Source organism: Amphibalanus amphitrite, unplaced genomic scaffold, assembly GCF_019059575.1.
Source record: "Amphibalanus amphitrite isolate SeventyFive unplaced genomic scaffold, NRLGWU_Aamphi_draft 000234F_arrow, whole genome shotgun sequence".
In the NCBI taxonomy this organism is placed as follows: domain Eukaryota; kingdom Metazoa; phylum Arthropoda; class Thecostraca; order Balanomorpha; family Balanidae; genus Amphibalanus; species Amphibalanus amphitrite.
Genome location: NW_024881729.1, coordinates 630,396 through 646,999, shown reverse-complemented (window position 1 = coordinate 646,999; position 16,604 = coordinate 630,396). Strand labels below are relative to the sequence as shown.

Sequence of the window (16,604 nt, the reverse complement as noted above, 5' to 3'; positions counted from 1 at the left end):
CCGTGTTGAATAAAACCCCGTGTCTCCCGACTGCGTTTCATTTGGCTGGCTGGCGACGGCGGCGGACTGGCAGTTTTTGCATATGTGAGTGTGGTTAATTCGGCCGGCTGCCGCACCGGGTGACGTCTGTGCCACGCTCGAGTCGCGCACCATTACCATAGCGGCCGTTGCTTTCAATTCGGCTATGAATATTCATCTGGGCCCCATTTGAAGACGTGCCGAGCGTCGGCAGTCGCTCCTCGGAGACGGCCTAACTAAATCAGCGCGCCGTCTCGCCCCCAGCTCTGCCGGTGGCGATCGGACGAAAGTCGTCCGCCGGGCAGCGGCAGGCTGTCCCGGTATTGGAGGGACTCTGCCGCTGTGATGTCGCTGCCTGGGAAGCCAATGGAAATCATGGAGACTGACGAGCAGACTGTGACGAGCAGACTGTGGTGAACAGATTGCTGAATAGGATGGATGCTAGGATGCTAACACGGTGTTAATTGACAGGTGTCGGCAGGGCCCGCTGACTGTGTGACAGGGGCTGACAGTTGTCTGTTCTGTTGACAGGTCGGACCGTGTGGCGGAGGGGCCTTGTGCGATCACTGCGCTCCTGTCTGCGGCGAAACGGTGAGTATCCAAACTTCAAGTAGCATAGGTATATTTTTAGTGACTTGTTGAGTACCTACTTGGTGACTGTTGTTTGTAGCGCATATCTGTCTCATGGAAAACAATGTGTTCTCATTGTCTGGGTGGGTGATTGATGCTACATTCTGTACTTGTGCAACGTGCATCCTTCAAATGTCTACAAGTGTACTGCCTTTCTGTCTAATGTCTGTCTAATGCCTTTTTGTCACATGACTTCTGGGTTAAATCAGTAAGTCATTAGTTATTTGGGGGGGATGGGATCTCACAAATAAACAGCCAGTGATGGACCCTGGGATGTTTTGCGTGGGGGTGTTTCACCAGTTTCGCATTGCGGTGACTGTCACGGAGCTTCCCAGTATCTCTCCAGATTTTCCAAGAGTAACCCCACACAAGCTAGACGTTTAGTCTGTGGATTTCCGTTTGCACTAACCACAGAACATGTCCTACCGGGAGGTTTATCAATAGACACTGGCTTGCGGTATGTTTCGGTAACCAGCGGTAACCAGCGTCGTTTTTATCTCGCTCTTGGCGGTCATGTTCTGCGGCTGCCCATTGATGTTTTAATCCGTGTCACTTCCGTTGAACTGACATGTAGCAAAGAAACAAGGTGACAAAGTGGCTAAATAAAATAGTAATATTGATGATGAGCGGCCAACGCAGAGTTCTCTCATTTCGTTACGCATGCTCTTGACGATGTTTTCAATCAATTTCGAACTAGTGCTTACTCTTCTCACTCCTTTTCGACATAGACTCGAGAATATTGAAGTGTTAGGTACTCGAGATGCATGGATTTGGGTGTTCGTGCTGGTAGCATACTCACCTCGTGAAATAGTGTGAAGATGCGTGTGTCGAGATTGCATTGCGGTGCTATCGTTGCCAAGGCCCCCCTCATTCCGAGGACAGCTGAACATTTCGTCGCCGCGATAGGAAGTAGTCAGAGGAGAGAAGCATATGAGAAATGTGTAGTTGAGAAATGTGTAGAAATGTGTACATGGTTAAGTTGCATGCTAATGAACACAGTTAAATCTCATCATTCCCTAAAAAGTAATTCCTTAGAAAAAAATCACGCACAAGCCATTTTCGCGGGATTGAAAACTTGCGAGGTTTTATCGTCAGTCGCAGCCTTGCAAGTTGCAACTATCGACCCATGTTCATGACTCGGCACTCGGCAATGACAGACGTCAACTACCGGGCAGGGGTGCCACCGAGTGACATGTAGCCGGCCTCATTAAACGGAGGGCCTCAATGAGCGGTGGCACGACTCAGTGATGGAAGGAGGCGTGTCGCCCTCAGTCCGGGGTCTCTAGATCCAGTGCAGGTGGAGCCGCCCCGTTACAGTTGATGGAGGCGAGGTTACAGTTGATGGCAGTGACACTGATGGCGGCCGCTGCGGGCTCCGTGTCGGCCGGCCGTGGCTCCCCGGGTGGCCTGATGATGGGTCACCGGGCGCACCTGGCCGGCCCGCCGCCCCCCGCCGGGCGGACCCTGTCGCCGACCCCCGCCCCGGCACCGGGGCCGTGCAGACGGCAGCGGGCGCCGTCCGGTCACAGCCCTGCCACATCGCTCATGTCTGTGCCGGGCCCCGCCCACCGCCAGTCCCCGCCGGCCCGGCAGCCAATCCGCGCCGCCGAGCCCGGCCCGGCGACCAATCATAGCCGGGCCGCGGCGCAACCGGCATGCAATGTTGCACTGTTTGGGGGCGGCAGCCCGGCAGTCGGCGGCGGTTGTGGTGACGGTGAGGCGCGTCAACTGACAGTGGAGCCTCGCGCGACCGGTCGGCGGTGAGTGCCGCTGAACGGGGCGTTGTGACTGGTCTGTAGGATCCAGGCCGCTGCTCTGTGCCGCCGCCAGGGCTGCTGATTGAGCTGTGGATTCTGGATATCAGCGATTAGCTGCGTGCGATAAGGTAATATGGCTTTGGGAAATGCCTTCTACTGTCTCCGGCCGTGGTGTTAAAGCAAGTTCGCGCATCATGCTCATGATCAGGCCAATTTCGGCCCTATTTCGGTCATGCGTCATACCGATACTTGCTCAATGCCCCAATTAGTCAGCCATCTTCGGAAAGAAAAACACCTGTTCCGGCTGTGATGGTTCATGTTGCTTGCGTTTTTCCTGCCCGCGGAGCAGCTTGTCGTTTGTCCTGGCGTCGTGCTCGTGGGTCCGGCACTGGGGATGGGTAGGTTAGAACACCTGTAGAACTACACCGCTGCGCACCTCCGACGTTTTCCTCCGGTCGGTGAAGTGCCAAGGCCAGAGGAAAGTCACCCAGCCGGACTCGGATCCTCATGGACCAAAGTCAATGCAGACTGCAGTTCGCTGAAGTCTGTACTGGCCCGTGATGTGTTTCAAGCGAAGGGAATGTGTTTATCGAGTGCGATCCCATTTCCTATTGGCGTTTATGACTTTCATGTCTCGTGAGCCATGATATTGATGTCGAAGGATGAAGACAATGGTCTTATCTTCGCCGTTTTCATAACATAATTCATCGATCGTCATCGTCATCGGCTTCATCGATTCCGCTGGCAAAACAGGTCAATATTATGATTTCAGCAGAAGTGGTCGTCTTCTGCTGGATTCAAAGACATCCTATTCGTCGTTCAAAGGAAATTGATTGTTATGCAAACTTCTGTCTCTTTGCAAGCTTACGTAGCGTATGGTTCAACAATCAGCTTATCAAGTCTTCACAAATATATGTAAAAATCCGTCGCGTAACCTACTTAAATATGTAAAAATGGTCTTGTTATTACTGTAACTATTTTCGCTGGTTAGTGGTTACTGGGGTTTCCCAAAAGCCATTTGAACGGGAGAGGGCAACGGCGAGAAAATGATGCATCTCAAAGTATTGGACTTCAGAATTTATTCGTGGTTTTGTTTTCTTTCTTTTTCGGAAACTGATTCAGATATGACAATCACTGCTCAGCTAAACAGAAACCAGAAACGAGTCCCATTGACATTTATTTGAACTTTTCAATAATCAGCCAACGTTTGTTCAATTCGTCACAGCGATTAGCAGCTTTGGATTCTGATAGCTTCGTCGATAATTTGTCGCTGTGCAATTATTGGACTGATAAACAAACCAGCTGTCAATTAATGTCAAAGCTGAACTGGGTGGTCGATGGATATTCCCTGTCCCGAGTGAGAGTTTGACAACCGTCCCTCAGCTTCCTGGATAGATAGCTCAACCTAACGAAAATAATGGGGACATTGCTGATAATTCGACATAACGAAAAGCCTGTTACGATATGACTGTTGTCCACCAGCCCGGCCTTCCTTCCCTGGTTAACGTTATCAGACGTTAGCTGTGACTCCTGAGAGTTCCTGTGTTTCCCCGGATTTCCGAGAGTCGACTGTGTCTGACCGGTATTGATCCTGAGAGTACTCGGCTCTCAGCGCTCTCGAGTCGAGCATTTCTGGCAATCGGTGCGTGGCCGGTTATCCGTGAGGCCACTAATGGCTCACTAACCATTTATCACCCGGCCTCGACCTCCCCGAGGTACTGTGAACCTCCGAGCCTGAGCCATTTCTCTAATTAACCCAGCTTGCAGCGTTGGCGTGAATTGGAAGAGCAGATGTGTTCGGCCGCTCGGGAATCCTGAACCTGTTGCGGTAAAATTTGCTATAACTTGGAATCGGGTGCGAAGTCATGATGTCTTCGCGATCGCGAAAGGTACATATACGTTACATGATATGTTGATGTCTTCCGAATCTCGACTGATGTCGCTTCTCACTCCTGTTCCTCACGACTGTCATTGCGCGCCGTGACGGCCGCACCGCGCCGCTGCAGTGGCTGGCTGAAATGGTGTCTGAACCAGCTGCCGACCCTTGAACTGTCGGCTACGGCGGCTCTTGTCGGTACTGCGCCCTCGTGCTATGGGTTTTGGTGACCGACGGGCGGTCTATGAGCTGCAGCGGGCGGCAGTACCTGTCCGTCCGCACTTCCCTCTCCGGCGCAGTATGACGGCCTGCCGTTGGCTTTCTGTTTAGTCAGCGGTACTGGACGCTCCGAGGTGGTCCCCAACTGCATTTGCACGTTCTGTTGTGTGTTTGTGTATCAAATAAGGCGGGTAATAATCGCCTCGGCCATTGACGAAAGGTCTTGAAAGCATTACGCTCAACACTGCAATGCACTATTCATCACCTAAGCTGTCGTTATGAATATTTTAACTGGCGTCCATGCTAAATGTCTTCGCTTGAAGTTGGGTTTCATTGCTGTGAGACTTATGAGCGTCATGAGTGCCCGTTGATCGATTGCCGGTCCGCGTCGGTATCGTTCTTACACGGGCCATAATTCACTGGGCCGAGTGCAGGCTGCGGTAATGGATGGCGCTCACCGGCGGCCAGCCATAAACGGCGCAACGACGGCCTCTCTTTGTTCAACACCTGCTACCTTCCGGCCCTGGGAGGCTGCGCCGGGCGGTCGGAAAAATGTCAGTTCAGTCGGCTAGTTATGGTTATTATATCTAAATTTGTTGATCGTGCTGCTCTAGCTACATTGTAATTGAAATGTAGTTAATCCGTTCATTTTTGTCTGGCAAATATGCAAATTCCTTGCCTCAAAGTGACTGGATTTTTTTTACAATTTATTCGTCTGTTCCTTCTATCAATTGTCTGCCCTTTCTGTCGTGGCCACCAATCAGTGTCGAATCTATCTGCATTTCAGATAACTCGATCGCTGTTTCCATCTTGATTTCCCTGAGGCCTTCTTTCTCGCCAATGTATATTTATGCAGCGCCGTTTGATTGGTTTAGAAGTTTGGGATTATCCTACTGGCGCACAGCGCTTCCAAGTCGAAAACACAATTTTCCGTCAAACATCAAGTAGAAACTGTGTTGCATAGTGCATACCTCATATTTGCTGAGTTGATCCGCACATTGTCTATGACATGCCAGCAAATTAAGAAAATAAGTTTGGTCATAAGCACGCTGCAACAGGGAAGTGTCCCGGTAACAGGCCAGTGATTGCTGCCTTATGTCCACACACCCCGTCTCGGCGGTAGGATTCAACGCGTAGCTGGCCGGCGCTCCGGACCACCTCTGCGACGGCCAGTAGCTCACCGGCACCGGGCGGCCGCCGCTAATCAAGACATGCTCGGCCCCTGGGAAATATGGCCACCGCAGTCGGCTTCATCACTTGGCCGGGAGGCTGCAGGAAGCATCACACGCCCGCACACACTTAACGTAGTTTCCGGTAGCGAGAAGAAACGAGTGTTTGTGATGGGTCATCCCTGAGCGGACATTTGCTTGCCGCTCGATGTGCAGCCACCTGTTGATTGGTGATACCGGAGCAGAAAGCCGCAAAGCACCTTGGGATAGATGGGAAGGTGACGTTCAATAGGAGCTAACGTTCTTGGAAAGGACTTGGTGATATCCAATTCAGAGTTTTTGTACGAATAGCAGCATCTTTTTGCGATGTGATGCCATTTATACCAATAAAAGAATACTCTTGATTGGCACAGCGATCTCCAAATGTCACATGAGTAGCAGGCACGGCTCGCAATAAGGATGTCTTTATCCCAGGTCGTCGCATCGAAATATCGTTGGTATACGGATGCCCTTATTTGATCAGGCATCCGATCAGCTGGATATTGCGAGTCTGGTCTGCATCCGGCAGCGTTTTTGGTATTCTGAGACGAGTGGTCCAAGGAATTCCTATCGTGAGCGTTGCTGCTCGTGACCTGTCACATGGACTGGCGGCCGTCCCAGCGACCTGACCGGACGCTGACGTGGCCGGCCTTCAGGGCGGTGTTTCACGGCCGCTGTTACCACGCTGCCAGCGCATTTCGCGAGCTGACCTCATAGTTTGTGGTCAAGTCACTCAATGGTGGGACGTCCGAGTTTGTTGATGTCTCCATGAAAACCCATTTTGACACGTGTGCTGACAGCGTGCTAGCAGCGGCCGTGAAACAGGGCCCAGGTCATCGTTCTGCCTACCACGGCTGATCAGCGTGAGGGTGCCTGGTCTTCGACCGAGCCGGACTGCCGCTCCGTCATCGATTGTTGTCGCAGGCGCCGATTTGTTCCACCTTTGTCTGGCGTATTTCGTACATGACCGTGTAGCGGCGGCGGCCGGCCGTCACGGACAGCTCGTCACGCTGGCGGCAGCGTTATCGTCGCGATAACATTTGCCGTAACGGCTGACTGGGCCATGTCCATGGACGTAATGGACTTGGGCATTAGCATTATCGTTTGTTGCCTGGGTGCTCAGTAGGTGCCCTTTGCTGCTACATCGTCCACTAAGTAACACTGATGGAAGCATCCTCGACATCAGGGGTGTCGGAACAGACAACGTTGCCCGCTCGCCCCCTGTGGAATGGCAGAATGGCCGAGGGTGTATCGCCCGCGGCGCCACTCAGTGCCCCGTGGCGCCACTGAAAGTCTGACGCAGTTACGGAAGGGGCCGTGGTTAGTGGCCGGGGCTGGGCGGTCACTGGGGAGGAGTGGGGGACCGGAGGGGGCTGTTTCGTGACAGGAGCCACTAGCGTCGGTCCGACCCGCCGGCCGAGTGGCTCCAGTCGTTAGCCGTCCTTCGACGGTCGGTTAGCGGCGCGTCGACCGACGGTGCCGACGGAGCTGCGATCCAGAGCGCCGCGACACGCGCCGCGGGGCCGGAAGGGGCTGTCGTGGGGCGGGAGCGCTGTCATGGGACCGATTGATCGCTTGAAAGGTACGCGTCATTTGACGGCTGAATTCATTGACATTGTTGAGCACGTGAACGAGCCATGCAGTATAAATGCATCCATAACGCCGGTGCCCGACGCCATTAGGCGGTGCATATTTCATGATCGTGAGCCACTCTGGTCGGCCACTTGAGGTGACGGCCCATGCCGCTCACCTAGACAGAGTCTGATGGTTTCATCGCTCACCTGTCCGGGCGAAGAAGCCGCGCTGCCGGTTACCACGCGGCTGTCCTCTGAAGGTGTCCCTCAGTTTGTCCACTGACTTTGTTGGCATTTGGCTTGTTGCGTCATTAGTCGTACTATGGCTGATGGTGTGTTTGTGTCTGTGTCTCAGTTGAAGGCGTCAGTTTGTCTGTTTTAGTTACGCTGAGTCTTTAGGTGCTCAGGTATGCTATGGCTGACGTTGATCAGTGTCTCAGCAATACCGCGTCGCTGGGTACTCTATGATTGACAGTGTGTGTTTCTCTCTATTTCAGCCATGCTGCGCCGCTGGGTATACTACGGCTGCCTGACAGCGGCAGTCGCCCTCTGCTACTATAACGCACTGCAATGCGATTTCGTGTTCGACGATGTCAGCGCGGTCAAAGACAACCGAGACTTACGACCACACACACCGCTCTCCAACCTGCTCTACAACGACTTCTGGGGCACACCCATGGAAAAGGTATGTTCGTCTCGGGGCCTTTTGGACGGGCAAATGTTTTTTTTTTAATATGCCCGGAAGGTGGCGGATGTTTTTAGGTTTCCCGAAACTTCTGTAGGCTCGTTTCGTCCTGCAGCTGGCTATTGTTTGTGCCTGCCTGTGCAGATTGTGTATATGTAGTGGACAGCGCAGTTGGCGTCCCCCGGCAGTGGCAGATCTGTATCTACATTGATTGTCCGCAGCCGTCGTTAAGCCCAGGCCTTTGTCCTTCCCACGACTGCCCTGGCGGTGCAGGCCGAGTTCCGCGGGGACACACGGGGACTGCTGGAAACTCTGTACGCTGGACACGCGCGTGCGGCGCTCGGAGAACGACCGCAAGGTCGGAGCCGGACGCCGGTGCCGCCGCGGCCGCCGCCGGGCCCGCGCGGACCGGTGTGCCAATATTGGCCTCTGTCTACGGTGGCGTCCGGTCGACGGTGAGCAAACGCCGCCGGTGGAGCCAACACGGCCACCGCGGCGGCTGCGAATGTCCGCCGCCGGCGCTCCTCTCTCGCCGTTTGTCCGTGTGTTTCCTGTTTCCCATTCTGGCGCCGTGTGCCGCCGCCGTCTCCGCTCGCTGCTATGGTCGTCTCAGAGTCGTCTTGGAGCCATCGTGGTGCGGCAGCGGCGGCATCGCGGGCCACCAGCGGCGCCCATTAGCTGCCGTGTTCGGAGTCTTACGGGCCGACCGGCGTACCGCACCCCTTCCTCCGACCCCTGGACGGACGGTGGCCTGTGCGGCTCATGTAGCTGAGAGCTAGGTAGTGGAGAGCAATATGAACGATCTACCTGAGGTGCGGGGTCGAGAGGCAGGCATGGGGCACCGCCGGATTCCGCGCAGCCCAGGAGCGGCCGGCCCTCGAGAGGCAGTCTCGGCACGGACAGGCTCTACGTATATCCCGTGCGGCGCCCGGCATGGGGCACCGTGTGTGCCGGCCAGGAATGTTGGCCAGTGCACGCCGGGGGGGGGGGGGGGCCGCGCGGCCGCGCTGCTCGCTATCGACCAGCCCCATCAGCCGGCGCTGCTCAGAAGTAACCGGATCGCATGATAACGCCGAGCCGCAGCAGTTCCATATATCACGGCATAGTTAGACTGCATATTGATAGGGTCGACTGGGATGAATATAATGGCGCAATGTCGGGATTTGTCAAGTGGAGGCTGGTTTCAGTGCAAAGTACTGGCTGTGTCCGATGGTTTTTCTTTTTTAACAGATTTCGTTGAATCCCGTAATACAACTATTAATCCATAACAACGTTATCTTCCGTTAACTATAGCGCCGCACAGACTCTGCTCGAACGTTACATTGGCTGATGATCGGCCGGCCGTCCCTCTCACGTTATGTCCATTCCTCCATTCCTTACGCGATGTGAGAGGGACGGTCGACGAGCTGAAAAAGAAAGAAAAAAAATCGAACCCGACGGACGCTCCTCTCGGCGCGCGGGGAGCGCACCTTCGCCGCGCGCGCCGAGCGCCCACGCACTGGGGAAGCGTCTCCCGTCCCCTCCCGTCCCGTCCGAGAGGGCCGCGCCGCCGGCGGGGCCGCCCCGGGCGGCGGCGCGGCTATTCGGAGGACCGTCTCGCCGCTGTCCGGCGCTAGCCCGTTAACGAACATATAACAACGTTATCTTCCGTTAACTATAGCGCCGCACAGACTCTGCTCGAACGTTACATTGGCTGATGATCGGCCGGCCGTCCCTCTCACGTTATGTCCATTCCTCCATTCCTTACGCCAATCACACCCATGGCGGCCTCGCCGGGAACGTCACCAGCGGCGGTATTATGGGTACGATAACGCTAGGGTGACCGGTGGGGAGAGCGCGAAAACAACCCACGGTCAAACACCAGTCGGGCGGGAAAAGTAAACAATGGACGGTCAGGTGTCAACCGCACCACACGTTCGCCCACCGCCGTTCGACCCCGTTTTTTTGCGGGCGGTGTGACGTCAGGACTGCTGGGCCGGGCCACGTGGTTAGCGTACACGCGGTCACCTGATGCGTACGGGCCGTACGTGGTCGCATGCGGTGGTCAGCGTGCGTTCGATCCATTCGTGCGTACCGCTGTTTACCAGTGTATGTGAGCCGACAATGCTGTGGGACGGGTCAGAGTTCCATTCGTGCAGACGGGCTGCCAGTCGCGCTATATAGGGCCAGTCAGCGATTCATGCTTGCGCGCGCGTCGGGCGTACGAGCCGGCAGCGCTGAGAGGGGCCGGTCAGCAGCCACCAGAATAAGTACAGGGTGTCAGTTTGTGTGGCGGTCAACGCTCAGAGGGGCTGATCAGCGGCCAGGTCTGAAGAAGTACGGGCTGTCAGCACGTGGAGCGATCAGCGCTCAGAGAGGCCGGTCAGTGCTTGGAGCGATCAGCGCTCAGAGGGGCCGGCCAGTGCGTGGAGCGATCAGCGCTCAGAGGGGCCGGTCAGCGGCTACTCGAATAAGTACGGGCTGTCAGCGTGTGGAGCGATCAGCGCTCAGAGGGACCGGTCAGTGCATGGAGCGACCAGCGCTCAGAGGGGCCAGTTAGTGCGTGGAGCGATCAGCGCTCAGGGGCCGGTCAGTGCGTGGAGCGATCAGTGCTCAGAGGGGTCGGTCAGTGCGTGGAGCGATCAGCGCTCAGAGGGGGCCGGTCAGTGCGTGGAGCGATCAGCGCTCAGAGGGGCCGGTCAGTACGTGGAGCGATCAGCGCTCAGAGGGGCCGGTCCGCGGCTACTCGAAAAAGTACGGGCTGTCAGCGTGTGGAGCGATCAGCGCTCAGAGGGGCCGGTCAGTGCGTGGAGCGATCAGCACTCAGGGGCCGGTCAGTGCGTGGAGCGATCAGCGCTCAGAGGGGCCGGTCAGTGCGTGGAGCGATTAGCGCTCAGAGGGGCCGGTCAGTGCGTGGAGCGATCAGCGCTCAGAGGGGCCGGTCAGTGCGTGGAGCGATCAGCGCTCAGAGGGGCCGGTCAGTGCGTGGAGCGATCAGTGCTCAGAGGGGCCGGTCAGTGCGTGGAGCGATCAGCGCTCAGAGGGGCCAGTCAGCGGCTACTCGAATAAGTACCGGCTGTCAGCGTGTGGAGCGATCAGCGCTCAGAGGGCACAGAAGGGAACTGCTTAACGCGGCACTTCGCTCTCCAATCTCCTCTCGCTGGTAGACTCTTCTGCGCGACGTCAAGCGCGAGACACACGCCCATGGAGACGGCGAGCTCTCGCCACGCACGACGCCCATCTGAGAGGTATTTACCGGGGATAATGGACCTGCACTGCTTAGGAGCACGTCACGTCTCGGCCTCCGGCAGTGTACCCCATGGGCGAGGCGGCTACAGAGGCCAGAGAGACGGAGACAAACACTTATGACACCGCAGGGTGCCGCCATATACATGGCCAGAGGGTACGTCACCGGTGCCGATGTAGATCGCAGGAACGTAGCGGCGTGCTTTATCCCACGGAGGCAGACACTACAAAAAATCGAACCCGACGGACGCTCCTCTCGGCGCGCGGGGAGCGCACCTTCGCCGCGCGCGCCGAGCGCCCACGCACTGGGGAAGCGTCTCCCGTCCCCTCCCGTCCCGTCCGAGAGGGCCGCGCCGCCGGCGGGGCCGCCCCGGGCGGCGGCGCGGCTATTCGGAGGACCGTCTCGCCGCTGTCCGGCGCTAGCCCGTTAACGAACATTTCATATCCGCGTAGGTTTTATTCTTGATTCTCTTGACAAAGCCCAAACCAGGTCCGGTGTGGGGCGGGCTGAGCCAGGCCCGCGCGGCGCGGGCTATCTCTGAACATCCGTTAACCAGCTTCGTGAGATCGGATTCCAGGATCTGTTTCTAAACCCCATGCACGTTTCTTCCCCTCGTCTGTTCTGGTCGGCTTGTTTTCGGTAAATCTGCATTCCTGCATCACATCTAGCCTTGTCTGATCAGGCCAGTTTCGGAGTCAGGATTCCTTCCACTTCGGTGTCACTCGACTTCCAGTGTGTCTTTCTGATTCAGTCCAGTTTGGTCGTTGATGTGTCTACCTGCTTAGTAAAATGCCGTTCTGTTTTAGGGCTGTAAAGTCGGGTCCGGAGCCGTTCACTGTTCGCTGATCACTGTTAAAACAGTCTTCAATTCGTTCATGGCTGTTGCACGCCTTCATCCGTCGTTCAGTGTGGCTACTGGCTCCGTATCTTCGCCTCCCCCGGTGCAGCCCCCTCCCGACTCCCGTGCTCCCCCGTCAGCCACAGCCAGAGTGGACTGTGAAGCAGGAACAAAAATGTCGCCAATGTCAAGGCTATTGGAGATAGTTATCTGCAGACAACATACGCGGGATGCCGCCATCTCTGTGAAAACGCCGCCTGCCTTATATCCAAGGTCCTTAGATATCCGCCTAGCTAGACTGTCAGTGCGACGTTCACTCTCCGCCGTCCACCGTCTTATTTCCACCGTCCACCGCCTTATGTCCACCGTCCGCCATCCACGGTCCTATGACCACTGCACATCAAACCCGCTAGCCAACCGACGTCCGACGGGCAGTCAATGTCAACGTCCGCTGCCATAATTCCACACTCCACCGCGGCACCGCCCTTCTCACCCAAACCTTTTGGCACTCCATTGTCTACTGTTCGCTGTCCTAAATTCCCTTTCTTTGCCTCAGGCAGCTGGTCGTCAGCTGCCGTTTACCGTCCTTCGCCCTCAACGTCCCCCACCCGTCCACGTGACAGGACGCGGCCTCCTGTCCATCACACGGCTCGATTGTATTTTAACAAGATATAAAACGGCTGTCCTTTGTCTCCGATCTGTGTAATAAAGATGTGTATCGTCCGCTGGTAATGTAGATAATTAAAACGGCGGCATGTTCAAACGAGTGGGACGGCACGCCTAGAATCCCGAGCGGGCTGTGCCCTTTTCTGTCGATAATCTGTTTTTCCGGGCGCCTTTATTTCCAGCTGAAGATGTCGATGGAAAGGGTGGAGGGGGCACACCTCAGCTCTCCACCTGTTTATTTTGTCTATCCTCCTTCACCTTAGATAAATATTATGACTCGTGAGGACGTCGCTGTATGCTGCAGCCTCCTCTGCCGCCTGGCTGCTCAGGCCGTCAGTCTGTTTTTCCGTGCCACCCACAGTGCCCACTCAGCGGCTGGGCTGCAGCCGTGCTCGCCACCTGGGATTTCCTCTGCGGGCCGAGCGCCATACGGCACGGCGGCAGGCCGTGGGCGCCTCCTCAGCCGTCGGGACCCGCTCGAGAGTCCCTCTGCGTGACGGCGGCCGTGACGGGCAGGTTCGGCGCCGCCCCCGCCCCCGCCCGGCGCGCAGCCCGCCCGCCCGCTCGTCGGCTGGTCCTGTTTGATTTGCATGACCTCACCGTCGCATAAATTGGCGCCGGTGACAATGACGAGGCCGGCGGTGGTCGGTGGCCGCCCTCGGCTGGCATCCGCCCCCGCCCCCGCCCCCCCCCCCGCCCCGTGCCGTGCGGGTGGCCTGACGGCGGTTAATAGGGTGGACACAGCGCAGTGGACAGGTCACTGGACAGTGGACAGCGAACAGCGTCGTGAAGCGCCGGAAATGGCATGACAATAAGGTTGAGCTGATTTGACAGTGGGCGTGGTGCTATAAGAGCTAATTGTGCAGCCCTTTCAGAGCTCCGTGGCTTCGAATGTCTGAACTGATAATCCAGTCGTTTAGTTCGCCTTTCCTGGCTGCAAACCATGCCACCTCGATTTCTGAACAAGGTCGCCCTGTTCAGTGTCCCTCTGCTGCTTCTGTCTGTCGTCCTTTCGGCGGTCGTCTATCAGTGATCGGTCTCGTCTGTCGGTCGGTGGCCGGCGGCCGGCGCTCGCAGCCACACGTGTTCACCGGACGCAGACACGCCCAGACCCGTTTTTCAATTACGCGCCGGCGGCCGGGAGTGCGGCGTCATCGTCGGCCGGCAGACTCTGATTTATCCCCGTGTTTGTTTCACGTAATGAATAGCGCTGCCTTAATCACGCCCGCCACTGGACTGTCGACGGACGGACGGACGGACGGACGGACGGAGCGCTGGCCGGTCGGCGGTGCAGCGTACGGCGCTGATCGTGGCGAGCGGGTCAGACGGGCGTGGTGAGAGCCGCGGGTACGTCGGTCAGCGCAGTCAGCGGGCCGGCGCTGGCCGGGCGGCCGTCCGGCGGGGTCGGTGCACCGGCCGGCCGGCCCGCCCCCCGCCGAGTACTGCACGGTCGACCCGCCCTGCCGGCCGACCGGCCGACCGGGCGGCGAGCCCAAACGGATCCAATCATCGTATATCCATCGGTATAGCCGCGGCCCGGTCGGCGGCGCGGCGGCCGACCCACGCCGGCCCGGCCGCTGCAGTGGACGGCGCGCCGATTCATTATGCGGCACGGCTCGGCGACGCTGAGTTACGGGGCGGCCCGACGGCGACACGGCCGGTCACGTGATCGCCCCCCGCGGCGGCCGCGCTGCAGCCGGTCCCGGTCACGTGACGGTGTCCGGTGGAGACAGAAGTCGTGATCGCCGCGCAGTCGGCGGACCCCGATGGCTTTTGTGGCCGGTCGGCGGGCGGCGGCGGCTGCGTGAGTGCCGCCTCAATGGCGCTGACCGCTACCGGTGCTGACCAAAGACACACAGTGGCGGGGGGCGGCCGCGGCTGGATTCCATTCATCCTGTGTGATTACGCAGCAGATGGAAAACCCCGGCTGCCGGCTGTTTGGAGTCGTGGACGGTATTGTGTACAGAAATGCAAAGGTAAATCCGGGCGCTGGGAACATACAAACACAATCCCTACCTACAGGAAGCATTGCTTCATAGTTCGATGCTGAGTGACTTTTCCCGTGTAGCCACCTACATAACTGAGCCTCCGGGGCTTTATTTGAGGTCACATCACCACACCATTTTAGCCACAGTTTTGTAGCTAGTGGCGTCGAGATTCCGACCAGCTAGCCGACTGACCCTTGAAGGCATATCTGGCTGGTTCAGCTCGGCAGCTGCGGCAGCTCGGTGGGCGCAGCTGTGATACCAGACAAAGGCCGGCCAGATACGCTGTTCAATACAGCGCCAATCTTCCGGGGGACAGCGACAGAGCCTTCTCCATGGCAGCTGCTCATCGGTCGACCGCGACGGACAGAGACGAAGTCTGCGGGCCATATCAGTCGCCGACTGCTGAGTGTCATTAGGCGGTGTGTGTGTGTGCGTGTGTGTGACCGTGCATGGCTGTCTGTCACCGGTCTGTGTGATATGTGTGTGTGTTTAGAGACCTCTGCGGCCCCTCTCTGCCTTCTGTGACTGATATCCTGGGCCGTGTGTGGCGCTCTGCAGCCGGTGTCTGTGGTCGTCTGTGTCACTGATCCCCCGGCGGCGTGTGACCGGCCAGGTATGAGCACTGCCGTCCGACGCGCGGCCTCCCTCTGGGTGATTTACGCGTCAGTCGGTGTCGGCGGACGGCGGGGGAGGACGCCACAAACGCCGCCGTAAAGCGGCTAATTTACGGCCCGGTCCCGTATCAGACGGCGCCATCGCCGCTGCTCACCGGCCGCGGACCGCAGCTCAGAGCTGGACGGACCGCGCCGGTGTGGTGTCTGAGCCGGCACTGGCACTGCTGCGACTGTATGGTACTGGTGCTGTACTCGCACACTGCCGGTTAGGGCTGTACTTATACTTACAACTGCCGGCCGGCGCGGTAGTCTGTAATGAATGAATTCAGCAGTCGGTTGATGGCGAAGTCACCTTTGCCGGTCCATGGTCGAGGTCGGTGCTGAACTTACCTTTGCCGAACAGTGATCGAGTGCCGAACTCGCCTCCGCTTGTCGGTGATAGGACGTTGAGCTCAGCCCTGCCTAGTTCTGCTACCGGTCAGTGGACACTGGTCAGCTCCCAACCCCCGAGCCGCCGCTCTGGCACGGTGTGTCATCTGCCGACAATTGGTCTCCGAGGGGCAGTGGGACGCCAACTGGCCATTGCAGGGTGCTGAGTCGTGTTCGGGGTGATTGGACCGGTCCGACGCCCCGTCAGCGAGAATTGAGTTAGCTGGGGCCTCCCGTGAAACGATTTGATGATACGGAAGTAAATATCCTGGTATTATGCTCCCCGCACTTGGAATGGTTTTCACACGCTTCTTACCTTAACCTAAATGTTAAAGTTTGCAAGAAGTCAGAATATGAAATGCCTAGTTTTGTTTTTAAGGGAAATGTTGCAATGTAGGAAGGACATTCCTTGAATACTGTTGGCTTCCTTACCTAGGAAATGCTTTCGTGAGATATCCTTACCAAAAGCTACTGAGGCTAGTTCCTAAAACAATAATCGTGTTTCACTCTGTTCATGCAATGTTTACCGAAGTTGTTTATGTCTGCGGTACATGGTATCGCATGTAATCTGAATACCTTGATGGTTATCTACCAGACAGCCGTGGATAATCTGTACATCGGATCGCGGCCGTGGCGGTGTGCATGTCGGCTGCCCGGTGGGAATTAAGTGCCGGTGGCCGGCGCGGCACGGTGCGGACGGCTCAGTCGTCTGGCGGCTCATCTGAATAGGGCTCGGTCTCGCCGCGGCGTGCCCTCGCGGCCATTTTCTGGTCTGTTGGTCGGCCCGACTGGCCCCCGAGATGGTTGATTGGGCGGTCCGGGGGCCGCTATAAAGTCGGCCACTGCAGCGATGTGAATATTGGCCCGTCGTGCATA

At 57.3% G+C, this 16,604-nt stretch overlaps 1 protein-coding gene across 7 annotated transcripts in view; it reads left to right on the top strand.

The window, feature by feature from the left end:
* The window catches only part of LOC122385878 (protein O-mannosyl-transferase Tmtc3-like), a 60,083-nt gene that overhangs the window by 18,614 nt on the left and 24,865 nt on the right, over nucleotides 1-16,604 (top strand). For all 7 annotated transcript variants that reach the window (XM_043374484.1, XM_043374486.1, XM_043374480.1 and 4 more), the window contains 2 exons: nucleotides 550-609; nucleotides 7,780-7,967. In XM_043374484.1, the coding sequence (XP_043230419.1) occupies nucleotides 550-609; nucleotides 7,780-7,967 (248 nt within the window). The remainder of the gene's footprint in view (nucleotides 1-549; nucleotides 610-7,779; nucleotides 7,968-16,604) is intronic.